The 16,859-nt window shown below is 52.3% G+C and overlaps 2 protein-coding genes and 5 non-coding genes across 8 annotated transcripts; all 7 read left to right on the top strand.

Annotated features, from left to right (window-relative positions):
- Window positions 1-963: 963 nt before the first annotated feature.
- F8A1 (coagulation factor VIII associated 1) lies at window positions 964-2,018 on the top strand. The gene has a single exon (XM_086619702.1). It carries the CDS (start codon window positions 964-966, stop codon window positions 2,002-2,004), a length of 1,041 nt encoding a protein of 346 aa, XP_086475828.1. The 3' UTR covers window positions 2,005-2,018.
- A 2,445-nt stretch (window positions 2,019-4,463) lies between these two features.
- DKC1 (dyskerin pseudouridine synthase 1) lies at window positions 4,464-15,590 on the top strand. Of its 2 annotated transcripts, XM_086619540.1 has the most exons (15): window positions 4,464-4,493; window positions 4,737-4,798; window positions 5,119-5,205; window positions 5,786-5,877; window positions 6,415-6,599; window positions 7,108-7,172; window positions 7,746-7,872; window positions 8,253-8,383; window positions 9,405-9,548; window positions 10,006-10,126; window positions 11,385-11,503; window positions 12,632-12,735; window positions 13,193-13,259; window positions 13,997-14,149; window positions 14,581-15,590. In XM_086619540.1, the coding sequence occupies exons 1-15, from the start codon at window positions 4,478-4,480 to the stop codon at window positions 14,650-14,652; spliced, it is 1,545 nt and encodes a 514-aa protein (XP_086475666.1). In that variant the 5' UTR covers window positions 4,464-4,477; the 3' UTR covers window positions 14,653-15,590. The 2 variants fall into 2 exon arrangements, with proteins under 2 accessions (XP_086475666.1, XP_086475668.1); XM_086619542.1 differs by lacking the exons at window positions 12,632-12,735; window positions 13,193-13,259; window positions 13,997-14,149; window positions 14,581-15,590 and adding an exon at window positions 11,644-11,783.
- LOC147527917 (small nucleolar RNA SNORD17) lies at window positions 7,277-7,523 on the top strand. Its single transcript, XR_015222522.1, has one exon. It is a non-coding gene; the product is annotated as a small nucleolar RNA SNORD17 (small nucleolar RNA).
- LOC147527916 (small nucleolar RNA SNORD83) lies at window positions 8,075-8,150 on the top strand. The gene has a single exon (XR_015222526.1). It is a non-coding gene; the product is annotated as a small nucleolar RNA SNORD83 (small nucleolar RNA).
- Window positions 8,557-8,691, top strand: LOC147527915 (small nucleolar RNA SNORA36 family). Its single transcript, XR_015222521.1, has one exon. It is a non-coding gene; the product is annotated as a small nucleolar RNA SNORA36 family (small nucleolar RNA).
- On the top strand, window positions 10,382-10,626 carry LOC147527914 (small nucleolar RNA SNORD17). The gene has a single exon (XR_015222523.1). It is a non-coding gene; the product is annotated as a small nucleolar RNA SNORD17 (small nucleolar RNA).
- Window positions 11,822-11,897, top strand: LOC147527913 (small nucleolar RNA SNORD83). Its single transcript, XR_015222525.1, has one exon. It is a non-coding gene; the product is annotated as a small nucleolar RNA SNORD83 (small nucleolar RNA).
- Window positions 15,591-16,859: the final 1,269 nt, after the last annotated feature.

The following is a 16,859-nucleotide window of genomic DNA, read 5'->3' as shown; positions in this document are numbered from 1 at the left end:
CACGGTATGAATTGAACTCTGAGCATCAATGCGAAGTACTGAACTTGAACTTCGGATTCAGGCATTGACACCCACACTGTCCTTTGGAACCAGGCTTTTACCAGTGCACAGATGGGACACATGTAGGAAAGTGCCCATGCCACAGCAACCACATGGCCTCTCTGAGCTTATTTGGAACAAGCTCAAAGCTGAGTGCTGCCTGTCACCAAGCCTGTGCGATATGATATTCAGGAGTGGGGAGAGAGCAGGAGGGAAGGCTGTATGCAGTGGATCGCACAGGGCTCCCAAGCCATGTCACCTTAGCTCACAGTGTGTATATGGTATATGAGTGTAATAACAGCCTCTCTCAGCCAGACCAAGGGCCTGCCCAGCCCAGGATCTTGCCTCTAGCAGTGCTGTAAGCAGATGCTCAGGAAAAAGCAAGAAGCAGGCAAGCACGCATGACACTTCCCCCACCCACTTACTCGCTCCAGCACCAAATATTTTCAGCGCTGGGGATTTGCCGGGTCGGATGTGGTTTATCCGTTTAAGAACCCCAAGAGCTCTCTCATCCAAGTGTTCATCTGTCACTCCTTGAACTCGCCTAAAACTCCTGCCCCCGCACATCCTTTGGCCCAGAGTCTCACCCACACGCTACCGTTTGGGTGAATTCTTGTTTGAAGCAGCCTGCTGCTGGCCCCCCCGCCCCGCGGCCCCCCCGCCCGCACGCGGGGCCGGGGCCGCCCAGCCGCTGAAGGGCGCAACGCTGCCCAGCCCCGCTCCGTGCCTGGGGCGGGGCCCACCGTGAGACCACGCCTAAGGGGCGGGGCGCACGGGCGGCCGCCTCTGACTGCGGTAGCCACGCCCCCTTGCGGCCTCTTCACCGGCCCGCCGTCCGCGTGACCACGGAGTGGGCGCCGATTGGCCGCAGCACGCGAGGCGGGGCGCAGCGGAGCGAGCTGCGTCAGTTCCGGGCGGTGCGCGATGCTGGCGGCGGCGGGCGGCTCCGGGACCGGCCTCGGCGGGGACGGGGACTTCCTGTCGCGTTACCGGCTGGTGTCGGCCAAGCTGCGGCGGCGGTTCCTGCGGAAGCCGAACGTGGCGGAGGCGGCGGAGCAGTTCGCGGCACTGGCGCGGGAGCTGCGCGCCCAGGAGAGCCTGCCCTACGCGGCCTGGTGCCAGCTGGCCGTGGCGCGCTGTGCCCAGAGCCTCTTCCACGGGCCCGCCGAGGCCGCCGCGCTGGCCGAGGCGGCGCGGCTCTTCCTGCACCAGGAGCGAGACCTGCGGCAGCGCCTGGGGCTGCGCGGCGGCTTCGGCGAGCACGTGGCGGCGGCGCAGAGCTGCGGCGCCTTCGCCGCCCGCCTGCACCTGGAGAGGGGGCAGCCGGCGCTGGCGGCTGGGCTGTACCTGGAGCTGGCGGTGGCGCTGCGCGACATGGGCCGGCCCTCCCGCGCTGCCGTACACCTACAGCGGGCGGCCGAGCTGCTGGCGGCGGCGCGGCTGCCCCTGGAGGCGCTGCGCTGCCTGGCCGAGCGCGCCTCCTGCCTGCTGCTGGGCCGGGACTACGCGGGCGCGCTGGCGACGCTGACCCGGGCGCAGGCGCTGATCGGGGCCGGGCTGGGCGGCGTTGGCGGTGCTGGCGGCGGCGCCTTCTTGGACGTGCTGGCGCGCTGCGAGGTGTCGCGGGTGCTGCTGCTGCTCTTGCTGCAGCCGCCGCCCGCCAAGCTGCTGCCCGAGCACGCCCGGACGCTGGAGCAGTACTGCTGGGAGGCGCCGGAGGGCGGCGCGGGGCCGGGGCGAGGGGGCGGCCCCGGGGCGGGCGGCGGGCTGCTGCCGGCGGCGACCTACCTGCCGGCCGAGCTCTTCCTGCTGCTGCAGTCGGCCGTGCTGGCGTGCCAGGAGAAGGACGCCGAGTCGCTGAAGGCCCTGCAGGCCGAGCTCTGGCCACTGCTTAGCGCCGAACAGAACCACCTGCTGCACCTGGTGCTGCAGGAGATGCTCAGCCCCGCCGGACAGGGGCTCTGAGCACCGCCGCTGGCATGGACGGGCCTTGCCATACCTACTGCAGGGCAACAGTGCCCGGCTTGGACTCCTTACTTAAGCCACGATCTGTATCGGTGTACCCTCTCTTTCGTTATTTATTTTAAATGTGAGTCCTGTAACAGAAGCAGGTAACGATTGATGAGCGAATGTGTTCATCTAGTCATTTATCTTGTGTCGGAGTAAACTACTCGCTGAATGTCGTGGAAGTTGTCATGCTTGAGAAAGTGTAATCCCAAAGCAGAAAGGCCAATTCAAGGCAGAACCAGGCTTTTCCTTAAAGAGCTGGCTGCAATTTGCAGACAGGAAAACTTGCTAGGGGAGGATATCAGCTGGGGTACATGTGTTGGAGGGTTTGCACATCTAGGTGTCAAATGTTGCTGGAGTTGTGTTTTTTTTTTTTTAAAAAAAGACAAAACGACATTAAAATGAGATTTTTTTTTTTCCCCCTCCTCGAAAGAACAGACACTGCAGCCCATTGTAAGGCTATGCACTTGGCTCTCGTGGCAGACTAAAGGAGTTGGTGGCTGACCTGCAGGTGGTTGCCTGAGGACCAGTGGTGGTGACCTGACTGCACGTTCTGTAGAGCAGCAGGTAACCTAGAGAACTGAGCCTAGAAGATGGCAGATCCACTACAGCTGAGGAAGCAAAATTCATGGTGGAGATGGAGAAGGAGGAGTTATTGGAATGGACTGTTTGCTCAGTTCTCTTCAGCTGCTGTTCTTGTCTGCTCTTGGGCACTTCTGCCTCTTGCCTTCTGCTTTTTGGGACTTTTTCTGGTATTTAGGTGAAGGCGGCGGGTTGTCTATCAGAAGAGAAGTGAACCTGCTGTCTTTGGTGCACCCAGCTGTTGCCTACAGGCCTAGCCAAGTTTCTGCAGTGTAAAGATGCACTCTCAAGAAGGGGATGCTTTAATCTGGAGGCTGGAGGTGCCCTGGTGGTCCCCAGATAATTGTCCATGTTGTGTAAATAGCAATTCTCGCACACTCAGCTAATGGTAAATGAACAAATGCTTGCAGCAAGCACTCCGCAGAGACCCTGCAGAAGGCTGGGGCTTTGAGGGAGAGAGCAATCCCATTTGCACACCTGGGAGAGAAGAGAGAGGCAAGAGGTAATTCTGGTGTAACAAGGGGTATCACATGTACTTCTGATTTTAATATTTGGGTCTAGAGACAGAAGGCTTTTTTCAAATGCTTTTCTGGCGTTTGTTTTTCAGATGGCTTTTCAGGTTCCACACTCAAGTAACTAGGAACTTTCAGTTTTCCTAGCTGAAATGCAAACGTTCATTCCCACAATATGGGAGAATTGCCACAATATTTTTTCCCACAAAATAACTTTAAGAAGAGTTAATTACCACAAACCTTTTTTTGCCTAGATGAAATTATAGTTGATTAATGCTTAATTCAGAATTTGATGTTATTTTGTAGTTAACTATGGATGTGCAGTGCCGTGAAGGAAAACTAAAAACGCATGCATCAAGAGTACTTATGACCCCCTCTTTTTGAACTAAAATAGAAGAAACTGTTACTAGAATATTATGTGGTGGTGGTTATCAAGAAGAAGTGACTGCTCTACTTAACTTTTTAGAGGTTGGGGTTGTAGCTGTGTAGAGTTAATTCCCAGACAAGGTGGGTGAGTAGGATACCTAGATTATCTGAAATCAGAATATATAAAAACTGCCTACAGGCAATTTTTGGTCACTGTTGATTGAGAACTTTCCTCGAGGCACCAGGTGTGAGGGCGACCATAACCACAGGAATTGCAATTTGTGCCAGCAAAACCGAGCAGACGAGCTGTGCTGTGCAGCCTTGTGTGCCAGCAGGAAGGACTCCGGGAGAGGCTCTGGGGCCAGTGTGGGGGTGTCCCCGGACAGTTTCCTTCTCCCGCACACCCGGGAGCTGGGGGCCGCACGTTTGCTCGAATCCCGGGGCAGGAGGGATGGGAGCCGATCGCACCCACCGCTGCCCTTCTTTATTTCAGGTGCCCGAACGGGCAGAGACCCTTCGGGGAGAGCTGCGGTGACACGGTCTGATGCCGCCTCCGCGGGTGGGCGTAAGCAGGAGTGCCCGTGCCCGGCTCTGCAGGGCGGTCTCATGCCCTGCGCGCCCGCCGGCCTGCCCTGCAGCATTCCCCGAGCACAGGCGGCCCTGGGCGCCGGACTGCTGTGGAGCTGCCGGGACACGTTCGCGTTTAGCTGCCTCTGCCGCCCGCGCCTCCCGTCCGACCCGGGCCGGGCCAGACACTCGTTCCGCTACGAGCGCCGCACGGCAGCTCCGAGCAGAGTGAACCGGCCGTGCTGCTCAGGAGGGGGGCAGGGGGCGGGGCAGGGCGGGGCGTGGTTACCGCGGACGGCGGCGCGCTCGAGGCGCGCGGCGGTCACGTGCTGACGCGGGGCTTGTCGGGAGGGGGCGGCCTTTCCGGTCTCTGCGCGGCGGCGGCCTCACCACGCGGCGTGACTATGGCGGAGGGGGATGGTGCGCAGCGGCGCGAACGTGCTGGCGTGGCACCTCGCCCCGCGGGCGCGTTGTGCATGGCTGGGGGGCTGGGGTCGCCCTGCGAGGAGGGGTTGGCGCGGGGCCGGGGGCCGCAGCGCGGCGCTACGTGAGGGAGGGCAGGTGCGGGCCTGGTGCGGAGGGGCTCGGGGTTGCGGGCTCGCTCCCGTGCGCGGCGGGGCTGGCGAGCCCTTGGCGGCGGCGCTTAGCCTGTCGCTCCCTCAGGTTCCAGCGTGAAGAAGCGGCGGAAGAAGGAGAAGCGGGCGCTTCCCGATGAGGATGTGGCGGTGAGCGTGGGGCCGCCGGTCCGGCTCGGGGCGCGGGCTGGCCGCGGCGGGCTCGGCGTGCTGGGGGGCTTCCCGAGCCCGATCCGTGGCGGCGAGGCGGGGCGGTCCGTGGGGCCTGGGGGTAGGACTGGGCCCAGGAGGAGCGGTGCCTCGCAGCGCGCCCGACGGACTTCCTGCCGGCCAGCACCGGCGGAGCGTGGCCGCGCGGCGGGGAGCGGAGCCGCCGCTTTGGTGGAGGTTCCCGAGCCGCGTGGAGGTGGCGGGAGCGCGGGCCTCCGGCTTTTCCTTTTCTGATCGAGGATAACTTCGTATGCTCGCAGGACATTCAGCACACGGAGGAATTTTTCATCAAGCCCGAGTCTCGGATCGCTCAGTTGGACACGTCGCAGTGGCCCCTGCTGCTGAAGGTGGGGTGGGTTACAGACAACCCTGTGGTCCATCCCTGCTCCTGCTGCTCCTCTGGCCTCAGTGTAGGCCCATGGAGATGCACAGCTGCTTCTCTGTGTAACCTGCAGCTAAGGAATAGCCTGTGTGATGCTTGCAGCAGAGGCAAACCCTCTGCGCGCAGAAATCATGTTATAAAGTTTGTCCGGCAGTGCCGTTTGTGTGCCTGCTTTCTAAGCTTACCACCTTCTGTAAAGACCCTACTAGATATTTTTCAGCTTTTCATTTTGGTCTGACAGTGGTCTGTGTATTCTGAGTTGCTTGTGCTGAGTTTCTGGGGCATGCTGGATTTATTGTGCATTGTAAAGGCTGGTATTCTGCTGCTTTCCCATCTCTTTCAGTGCAGGACTTCTGTTTCTTTATCTGTAAAACATGGTTTCATTGTTGGCTCTTTTAGAAGAGGCTGTTAATCACTGAAGTGTATACAAATCATACATTGTGTAATTGGAGAGATGTATTGTGGCAAAGCAATGCCACAATACAAAGCAATGCCACAAAGCAAGATGAGCTCAAGATGACGTAACTTTTGCTTGGATTTTGTAGAACTTTGACAAGTTAAATGTGATGACGGCACACTACACACCTCTTCCTTCTGGTGCTAATCCGCTGAAGAGAGAGATTTCTGACTACGTTAGGTGAGTGCAATAAGGGCCAGAGTGATTTATTTTTCTTTCACAGTTAATATGTTCAAAACGTGTTTTGTTTCGGATTCCCCTTGTACCTTTCCACTTAACTGGGTGTTTTGCTGCTAACCAGTAGATGTCTAAATATGACCCGCTGGTCACTTACCGTAAAGTTTGCTTTGTTCTGGAGTTGCAGCTGGTCTGTGGACAGATATGCAAATACTTGAGGAATTCTCTGGGGTATTATGGAGAGTCCTTTGGCCTTCTAGACTTTGAGACTTGGAGTTTGTTTGTAGCATTTGATTTGGTTTAAGTGCAGAGCAGTGATGAGCAGTCTGGGCAGAGGAGAATTCCTTGTGGAATATATCACTTGCTGTGCACAGAGCAGCTTGGTGCGTGGTCGCTGAGAGCAGCTGTGAGGCTCATTGCTTGTATGGCTGTATAGAAATATGTTTCTTTGCAGCCATGACAAATATTGTCAAAGTTTTTGTACTCCTGCTGTGCTTACCCTGATTCTTAGCTGCTGCTGTCTGCCATCTTGCACTGTAGGTCTGGCTTTATTAACCTCGACAAACCTTCCAATCCATCTTCCCATGAGGTGGTTGCATGGATCCGACGAATCCTTCGAGTAGAGAAAACTGGACACAGTGGCACTTTGGATCCTAAGGTGACTGGGTGCCTCATTGTGTGCATTGAGAGGGCAACACGACTGGTCAAATCTCAGCAGAGCGCAGGTATGTTTATTGCCTGGGACCTTTACACTCTAAGTGACTGGGGAGGTGTGGAGTTCTTTTGGAGACAAAATGGAAATTTCCAGTCTTTGAAAGGGCTACCCCTGGTCTTCACTGCCTTGAGCTTCAGGATTGCTTATCTTTCTCACTTCACCCCAGTGAGGGCACATCCATACTGTCACAAGGCTTTTTTTTTTATTGCCTCTCTGGGGCTTGTGCTGTTTGAAGTCAGTGAAAATGCTTGTTACGGACTGGTTTCATGTACTAATTGAACTTATGGCCTCAGCCTCTACCAGTCCAGTGAAATAAAACTTGAGCGCAAAATAAATGTAGCTTAGATTTATTTTGCTGGAAGAATAACCAGCTCTATAATAAACTGTGCACAATTCCTAGGAGAGCTGATTGTGAAAAATTCAGGGCTCTGTGGATGTGTGGCTGTGAAGCAGTGTAGACTTTGAGGTTAACATTAAATGCAAGTGGCCGCTCCTGACTGCTCTTGTCGTTTTTTCAGGCAAAGAGTATGTGGGAATTGTTCGGCTGCACAATGCAATTGAAAGTGAGGCTCAGCTTGCCAGGGTAAGTCTCGGCATGCTCTTAGCCGTGCTGGCACTTGACATGCAAAGTGTTCAACATTGGTGGGAGATGAGAGAGTAGGAGCAAAGCTCAGATGTGCTCTGTGTGTGAGGTGATGACGAAGTTTATCCATTCTCTGAGTGCAGTGGTGCTGCCCTCCTGCAGCACCCTGATTCCTGTTCTAGGGTCTGGGTGCTGTGCAGCCTCCAGATATCCTCCAGTCTCCCAGTGTCCTACTCGGGGCTGCTGTGGTGTGTGGCTGGCTGCCTGCAGGAGTGAAGTGGTGCTGGCAGGGTTGGAGCCCCTCTTTGGGGGGCTCTGTCCCCACTGAGATGAGGAATAATGTCTGATCACATACTGCCACCTGATGAAAAAGCCCACCTGTGCTCACTGGCAGCTGGGATAGCATTTTGGCCACACTACTGATTCAGATTCACTTTATTAAATATAACATCACCAAATTATGATGAACCTTGTGGTTTCTCACTCATGGAAGTGGTCGTAGTTGATGGACACCCCAGGGTGTTCCTATGTTAGGGCACTGGTGTGAGCTGCTACTTCTGCTTCTACCCTCAGGCAATAGAAACTCTGACAGGCGCACTATTTCAGCGACCACCCCTCATTGCTGCTGTCAAACGACAACTGAGAGTCAGAACCATCTATGAGAGCAAGCTGGTGGAGTATGATCCTGAGAGAAGATTAGGTAAAATAGTGCTTTCCTGCCTTCTTCCTATTAAGCTTAACAACTGATAAAATTTCATGTGAAATAGACTACTTCCTGTTCTTGACAGATGTCTTAAGACATAAATCATCACCATCAAGCAGTAACTGCTTCATGTGTTACTTTGGTGTGCTGAGAAGCAAATCCCATTTATTTTTTGTACTGCTGCATCCTTCATTGAAGAGCCAAATGATGTCAATTAGATGGCATTAGCACTCAGTGCAAAGATGACCTTCATCTATCACCCGAGGCTGATGGCTCTGTGAAAGGTTGGAGATACAGCTTCTCTCAGAGGGAGCTTCTAGATGTGGTTCGTTTCTAGATATGTATTTATGTATCTTCTGTCCTGTCCTGCATTTCAGGTATCTTCTGGGTGAGCTGTGAAGCAGGCACATATATCCGAACACTCTGTGTTCACCTTGGCTTGCTGCTTGGTGTGGGAGGCCAGATGCAAGAGCTCCGCAGAGTGCGCTCAGGCATCCTGGGAGAGAAGGTAGAGTGGTATCTCTAACTATAACTGGGAAATTTGAAATTGTCAGAATTGCAAAAGTTCCTTGGAACTGTGTTAGTTTTACAGTGTTAGGAGAAGGTGTAGGTGCATGGTGGCTGGGAGCAGTTTTGTGAATAGTGGCAAAAACATGAGAGTTCTTGTCATAGATGGTCTGTAACCAAAGTGTTGAGTTCAGTTCAGGGTGTTGCCCCTGTTCTGGTAATTAAGCTTTGGGACAGTGAGTGACTGGGAAGTACATCATGGTGACTGAAAGTTTGTTTTATGCCACCTGTGTTTCTCAGCCTACAAACCATGCATGTGCCACAACTTCAGGTGTGTGAGCCATCTGCTTGGCAATCTGTGACTGCTTGGTGTCAGGACACAATGTAGGGAACGTGCTTCATCGAAATGAGCCTGGGAGATGCAGGCTTGTGTGATCTTCAACACTTGTGCAGTCTTTTCAGTCTGGTCATAGCTGCATCCTGCTCCAGGTCCAAACTTCAAAAAAAACCTTTTTTTTTTTTTTCTTGCAAAGCAGCAGTACTAGAGTGCAAGTGCTTCCCCACCCATCTGTGCTCTTACCACAGCTGTAGTCACTGGCAGTCATTTCTGAATTCCAGGTGGTGGGTGCTTACATCTGCTTCAGGAATTTATTCTGTGTCACAGGTTGAAGAGCTGGTTAATTTAGACTTCTACTCACTAATCTTTGTCTAGAAGTCCCAGGTATTTGTTTAAGTTTGGTTGTGTTTCAAAGTTTCATGTGGACAGACCTTATACGCTAGATCCAAGTGCTGTGTCAGATTAGGAAGGTTGAAGTCTGTCATAGCACAAGTCAGGCTGACCTCAGGCTGTTGATGGAAAGTATTCTTGCCTCTTTTAGGTTCCTTTTTTGATGCTTCTGAGTTGGGCATCTGGTTTTCACTCCCTTTCAGCATGCTGTTTGTTGGTGGACTTCAGCTATTTTCTTGTGTATGCTTCGAGTTGGTGGCTGGTAGGAGAGTTTAGAGGGGTGGTGTCTTTGCAGGACAACATGGTGACTATGCACGATGTACTGGATGCACAGTGGCAGTACGACAACAACAAGGATGACAGCTACCTGCGAAGAGTTATCCTGCCCCTGGAGAAACTGCTGACTTCACACAAGCGGGTAGTCATGAAAGACAGTGCGGTGAGTTCCAGGGATAGTGCCAGTTGACAGCCAGAGACTGCAAAGTATCCTCCTAACTTGTACAGCTAATATAATGAATGGGGGATCAGGATCCACATGGTGTCCAACACTGTCCTGATTGTGAGCTGTGTAGGACCTAGTATGGGCCACTGCCAGATGAGCAGTAAGATGCAAGAGCCAAGAATTGAGTGGCAGAGAAGCTGCTCTCCTCACTTCAGGAGGATGCTGATGTTTATAAGAGATCTGCCTCACATGTTGTTTGCTGTGATAGGTGCTTTGCTTTGCTTACTTTTTCCCAAGCCCCAAAGTTTTACATAGTGGATGATAAAAAATCGAAATATAGGAAAGTTAGTGCTGGGACAGTAATGGCAATGGGAAGCTAAAATATTAGAGGCACTTCTTACCTTCTTTTTATTCTCTAATAGCTTATAAGCCCTCCTGTTCCTTATGTTTTCAGGTTAATGCCATTTGCTATGGAGCCAAAATCATGCTTCCTGGTGTCCTGAGATATGAAGATGGTATTGAGCTTAATCAGGAGATTGTTGTCATCACCACAAAAGGGGAAGCTATCTGCCTAGGTATGAAACTCCTTGTTCTTCTTGTGCCTAGCTAGCTGCAGAAATAACTGTGTTCCAGTGAATGCACAGCAAACGAGTCCCCATGTGCAGAAGGTTTAAATAGTGCTTCCTGATGGGGACTGTGGGTCCGCGTGGCCCAAGGCAAGCTGATGTTGGGCAGGATGTTAGGAAACAACAGCTACCTCAGTCCTTGGCAAGGTGTGAAGAGTGCCTCGGGCTGACTTCAGCTATGGGATGCTCAAGTGTGCTCTGTGTGTGAGGTGATGACGAAGTCTATCCATTCTCTGAGTGCAATGGTGCTGCCCTCCTGCAGCACCCTGATTCCTGTTCTAGGATATGGGTGCTGTGCAGCCTGCAGATACCCTCCAGTCTCCCAGTGTCCTACTCGGGGCTGCTGTGGTGTGTGGCTGGCTGCCTGCAGGAGTGAAGTGCTGGCAGGGTTGGAGCCCCTCTTTGGAGGGACTCCATCCTCATTGAGATGAGGGACAATGTCTGATCACATACTGCTACCTGGCACATCACCCTTCCTGAGCAGATCAGTGTAAAAGGACTTGAGCAATGACCGGCTTCTGTGAAGTGACTTGAAAGGGTCACTGTTTAGGTAGCAGGTGCTGGCATACTGTACAGATGGTCTGTCATAGCACTCAGTGCTCACAGCCTCATGCCCTGTCCAGAGCCATGGGACTGAGGGGCCTTTGAGGTGTAATGCAGCCAAGGCATTCCACCTTGTTGTTTGTACTGCCTGAACTCCGGTCATCTTGGGGACCTGGCAAGAAAAACATAATTTATCAGTAGGATTAGTCTCCTCTGGTTTGGCTCTGCAAGGTTTTGGGAGCTGGTGGAGCAGCACTGCTCCTTTCTTTAGTGCTGTGGTTCCTTGAGCTACTTGGAAGTACTCCAGCAGCTGCTCACAAACCTCTTCCCCATCCAGTGATGATGTTGGTGCTGCTCTGTGAAATGATTGGTCTTAACTGTGTTCACTGATCTAGAACCAGTCTTTGGTGTAAGCCAGAGAGGCCTGTGCTTGGGATGTGGTTAATTCACAACTGGTGTGTTTGCTGCCTTTGAACAGCATAGCTCTCTGAAGCACTAGTCCAGAACTTACCTCCAGTGAGGTTTTGGAGTGAAATGGCACTGGTGGGGGATGTTGCTCCTCTTTGTGCTGACAGAGGAAGAACAGGCTGGACGCAGCAGGTTCCTGTGTCGCTGTTGCAGTTCTGCTGTAAAGAGTTAATGAACTCTTTGCCTGCTTCTGCAGCCATTGCCTTGATGACCACAGCAGTCATTTCTACCTGCGACCATGGCATTGTGGCAAAGATCAAGAGAGTGATCATGGAGAGAGACACGTATCCCCGCAAATGGGGTCTCGGTCCCAAGGTGAGCGACACGGAGGTGCGGTCAGTCCCAGGGTAGCAATGGGAGCCCAGCTGTCAGGATGTGGAACTCTGGACCTCGTGGGCAGAGCTGCACTTGTATCTTCTCCAAGGCCTTGATGTAATTCTTCTGTGCTCTCCTAGCACCACGATGGTGATGCTTCCCAGTTCCAGGACTGTGTTAGCCCAGCACTAGTGGGAGCAAGACTTGCCCTCTCAACAGAGGCAGGGTAGCTCTACCTGAGGCCCAGCTGGGGCTGCTGCTGGTGCTCAGACGTGGGCTCCTCAGGTATGTACGGCACCAGCCCTCCTCTGTTAAATAGCCAAATGATGTGAAGTGGATGACATTAGCGCTCTGTGCAAAGATGACCTTCATCTATCACCCTGTACTGATGGCTCTGGAGGGGCTGGGCAAGGAGCTGCTTTTCCTTCTGGTGCAACTGCAACAATGCCAAAATGCAAACTGTCTTGTGAGACAGGAAATTGTGCCTGAAGGACGGGAGCAGTGGGAACAGCCATTGTTGGGTTCCTGTCTCAAGCATGTGGTAGTCATGGAAATCAGAAATGCTAGCTTAACTGCAGCCAGACTGGTGTATCACTGCAGTAAGTGATGCAGCTCGGACTTAAAACTTGGTGTTGAGTTGCTGTGGCTTACTCCATTCCTGTGGTTCAGGTGAAATGCAGAAAGCTGTGGGGATGCATGCACATCTGTCTCACAGCAAATGTGAGGTAATGCAGACTGGTTCAAGCATCTTGGAGTCTTTAACAAAGTCTTGCATTTGCAGCTGGAGTGGTTCAGCTAAAATGTGGCAGGTCGTTAAGCTGGAGAAACCTGGTCAAATAATTGAGCTCCATGGTGTGCAGTGTTATTTTTTTCTGCTGCTATTTCCTCCACAAATTAGCCCTTATTTACTCACGAAGATGCCTCCTGTCTGAGATTTGTAGGCTACTGTGTGGGGGATGTTTTGTGTGATTTGTTAGAAGGTCCTTGGAGAAGTGTTCAATCAGTACCGCTCTAGTTGTTGGCTTAGCTTGTTCCTGAGTTACCTCCTCTTAGGCTGAGTGGCTGAAGCCCTGGGGAGAATTTCTCCCCCCTGGAGCTGCAGTCTGACTTGATGCATGTTTCTCTCAGGCCAGTCAAAAGAAGATGATGATCCAGAAGGGTCTGCTGGACAAGCACGGAAAGCCCAACGAGAGCACACCGGATTCTTGGAAGGAGGAGTATGTGGATTACAGGTGGGTACAGGGTGTGTGGCTCTTGCATGGTGGGCAGAGGGGAGCCCCATGCAGCAAGGGCTGGGCTGGGTGCTGCCATTTGTGCTTGGAGTGTGTTAGGGCCTGGCCCAAGGCTGTTGGCTGTCTGGACCTGTGGGGTGTGGTGGCATTTCTTTCAGTCCCAGGAAATGTGCTGCTAGTGGGCAGCAGCGGAGGGAAAGGCCCTCAGCAGACAGTTATCCCTTTCTAGCCTGTGCTTGTGGTTTTAGAGGGAGTCAGTCTGCTAAATTAAATGGGGGAGGCCTTGCTGTTGCCCAGCCAGCCCTGGTGCAGGATGCAGGTCTTTCCCACACCAGTGTCGCCCTCCAGCACCTGGCACAGGTTATGGAGTCCTTGTGGCAGGGCCAGAGCTTTGTACTTGTACAGAGCAGCGTGAGGCAGCAGCTGCCCTGCTCAGCCTGGGGATCTTCTCTTTCAGGGATGCGTCCAAGAAAGAGGCAGGTGCCATTCCCCGAGCTGTTTCAGAGCTGGAGAGGGCTCCAAAAGTGAGTATCATTAGTGCTGTCTGGCTGTATGGTTGTTAGGGCCCTGATGAAGAGTGGATACGTGCCAGTTCCTTTAGGCAGTTAGTATCAGGCACTGGATTGTGTGCTGCTTCAATTGGTTGTTTTACAGGGGAAACTTTCATATTCTGGGAGCCTAGTGCCCCAATGTGAGTTGCGGTTGCATGGCCTATGAGCCAGCTGTAGGGTGATCTGTTTAGGGCCTTACCCCCCTGGGTGTTTCTCTCTGGGATGTGATGTTGTACTTTGGGTGTGTGTCCTGTAGCACTGTATGAGAAGGAGGAGCTCTGACTTGCGATGTACAAGCTGCAGCATCCAAGGAAATACGTTGTATGGAGCCACAATGGAGGTTTGTTGTGCCAGAGAACCTTTCTGGAGGCTACAAACAGTTGCAGAAATGTCCATGCAAGAATTACATCTAAAGTTTCCTAAGTCAGAGCTTGTGCATGCACTTGGAAAGCTGCAGCAGTGTTTCAAACCGGAGCATTTGAGGTAGAGGAAACACTGAGAAATACGGAGTGTAATTCTGGCAGAAGCAAATCCTAGACAGTGTATGCTGGAGAAGACTGCTGGCAGTCTGTAGCTCACCCTCCTGCTCAAAGCATTGTTAACTGTGTGGTTTGATTGCGTCAGGCAATATAGTTGTAACGGGCTTGCAGTTTTCCCATTGCTTGAGCTCCTCTGGAAGATGGTGTCTGACAACACGTTCCCCCTAACAGAGGAAGCGAGAGTTGGAGAGCGAAAGTGAGGAGGCTGTGACCCCACCATCCCCTGCCACCCCACCACCAGAGGAGCTGAGCAAAAAGAAAAAGAAGAAGAAGGAGAAGAAGGCCAAAGAGGCAGCCGAGAGTGGAGGAGAGCAAATAGAAGTGGTATGTAACTTGGTGCTACCCTGGTGCAGTGCAAGCATGGGAGAGAGTGGTATCTCTTCCCTAATACCTCCAGGATAAATGCATCAGCATCCTGCTGTGCATGTCCCCAAAGTACCAGGGTCCTAAGAGGCAGAAAAAAAATGTCTGTTTAGGTGCATTTGTAAACTAAATTGGTTGAGGGTGGTGGGAGACTGGGCAGGTGAGACTTGTGGCGGTGGACCTGCAGTGGGAAAGGGATGGGTACATGTTCCTGCCAGGCCACCTCTGGGCTCTGGTGCCCTGTAACAGGCCCTGGTGGGAGGATGGTGCCTGGTATGGTGGCAAGAGGATTGTGGCCATGGGGAGCCTGCGCTGCATCTAGAGTTCCTTCTGAAATAAGCGGTGATGGATTCCTTTTTGATTCTTTCCTGACCTTTCCAACCTCTTCACAGACCAGTGAGACCAGCAACAAGAAGAAGAAGAAGAAAAAGAAACAAAAGGAGGTAGAAGAAAGCTCGGAGTGAGAGACTGGATCTGTCCAAAGCAGGCGACCTTGTCAGTAGGGAGGGAGGACTCTGAGGCCTTGAGAAAAAGAGGACTGGCTGCATGGCAGAGGGGCCAGCAAATTACAAGTTCCTTTTCTGCTGTGTATATGATTGAGTGGGTGTGTTTGCCCAGGATAAGCCCTGCTCAGGCGCCCCTCCTCATCCTGTTTTAAGGGTTGCCAGAGGAGTGGGGTGCCTGACTGCCCCTGCACTGAATTACTCTCTGAAGCTGAACACCGTGATGCCAATAGAAACGATATCTTCAGGGAAGCTGTAGCTCCTGGCTCTTACTTGGTGTCTCTGTTTACACCTTGAGAGGGAGGAATAACATTTCTCTCTCCTCTTGTCCTGCATCTTTCTTCCTTCCAAGGTTGGAGCTGTTACCTGACAGTTGCAGAATGTGTTGGTGTCTGGAGGACTGGCTTTGTGACGGCTCATCTGGATGGGTTTGGATAGGGACAGTCAAATTGGTTATTTGAAGGGCTCTGGTTTGTTTTAACCTGGCTGTGTGCTTGGCTTGACCCTCAGCTAGATGAGATCAAATAGTCCACCCAGATATTCTTTAGTATTTTTTTTTACCTTTGTCATAAAAGAATTAGAACATTAAATTCCTGCTTTTTCTTGATAGTGCAGGGACCTGCTGCTTAGTTGTTGGCTGATCCCCAGTGTGTACCTCTTGCTGGCTCTTTGCTCTTCTTTACCTAGTTGTTGGAATGGGACCGCAGCGCTTTCAGTTGCCTTCCCTGGTTTTGATATTTAATATACTCTGAAAGCTAGAAGTGGGGATGCTGCTGGGTGCTGGAAGCAAAGTGACCAGAAGGTGGCTGGCCAGTATGCTTTTCTAAAGGGCTGTGGGACTGGAATCCTTGCGAGGAAAAGTTTGGCCAGAGGCAGCTCTGCAAGAGGCACTAGCTGTGAGGCTTCAGAAATACTTGTCCTAATTTCCTTCCTGTCTGGAGTGGCTTGCTGGGAGTGGGAGGCCTATGCCACAGGGGTGGTGCTGAGCCAGGATTTTAGCCCCTTTTAATGAGGAAGGATCCAGGCTGCTTTGTTCTGAGCTTCATTCCTCCAGAGATTCTGTAACGTAATGTCTTAGGCTCATGCATTGCTTTTGTCTTAACTGTCTGACTTTTCTCCCCTCTGATGCTGGAGATACACACAGGCAGTGGGGCCAGCAGCTGGTGGCTGTCAGAACCTGAACAGAGAGTCCATTTTTATTTACTTTTTTACTTAAAAATAAAAGTCCTATTTTTGAACAGGTGATTTTCTTGCTCATCTGGCTCCTAGAAGAGGTCAGCGGTCTGTTTGTGGGGAGGGGAGGTAAGTTAATGCATGTGCGTGGTGTAGCTGGGCAGGTAAATGGCTGCCCTTTCTGCCCAGCCTTTGTGCTGCTCTCCTGAAGAAGCTGCTGGTGCAGAGAGGTGATCATGTTCACATGGACCATCACTAGAGGGGCCTTTGTTGATGGTCAGGACTTTGCAGATGTTTAGGGGCCACCCTCCACTTTGGTAAAACCCACTGGGATGTGTGCCTGGAAACTCTGTGTTCTCTTTCCTCCTTTGCCTGTGCTGGAGAGGTCTGACGGTGGCTGGAGAGACTGTTTGGTCCTGGCCTGCCTCACCTTGAGTGTGTTAGGGTCAGGGAGGTGGGAACAGATCTCCAGCTGTGAGCAAGTGCTCAGCCTAAGAGGTAAAACACCAGTCACGGCAATATTTCAGCACACGTTTATTGCTGCTTATTGTTTCCCTGCAGTGGATCAGAACTAAGGTCCCTATTGCACATCAACAGATTTTATTTTTGGCATCCTTAAAAAATTGCACAGGACTTCTTAACCCTCTTCCCCTAGCTGACTGCTGAACACACAGATGAGATTCTTTCACCCAAATGATGGCTATGGTTTGCCCAGGAGCCAAGGTGATGCTTTCCAGACAGTGGTCTTCCTGCAGAAGAAGGAACCCCTTCGTGTGGGTGGCTTTTACGTTTGCGTACAGTGTGCAAGACACCCTAGACTGGAAAACATGCCTGGATGATCTTTGTAGATACTGTTTCTATTGCATGCAACAGATACTTGTGGCTGGATCTAGTTTACCCATTGAACTGTCCCTCTGGGGTTTGATCTGTGCGACTTCCTCAGGTGCTGCTGAGTTTCCCTGACCAGGTGGTAACAACCCAAGATGCATGGTGAC

This window comes from Tauraco erythrolophus, chromosome 13, assembly GCF_009769465.1.
Source record: "Tauraco erythrolophus isolate bTauEry1 chromosome 13, bTauEry1.pri, whole genome shotgun sequence".
Taxonomy (NCBI): domain Eukaryota; kingdom Metazoa; phylum Chordata; class Aves; order Musophagiformes; family Musophagidae; genus Tauraco; species Tauraco erythrolophus.
Note: the sequence above shows the minus strand (reverse complement) of the source record. Positions and strands in the feature narration are given on the sequence as shown.

Bases quoted from the DNA above. Each gene is read 5' to 3' on its own strand.
- F8A1 (XM_086619702.1), top strand. From the start codon at position 964: ATGCTGGCGGCGGCGGGCGGCTCCGGGACCGGCCTCGGCGGGGACGGG.
- DKC1 (XM_086619540.1), top strand. The intron at 8,384-9,404 runs GTAGAGTGGTAT...GTGTCTTTGCAG, and splicing joins CAGGCATCCTGGGAGAGAAG to GACAACATGGTGACTATGCA. The intron at 12,736-13,192 runs GTGGGTACAGGG...CTTCTCTTTCAG, and splicing joins GAGGAGTATGTGGATTACAG to GGATGCGTCCAAGAAAGAGG.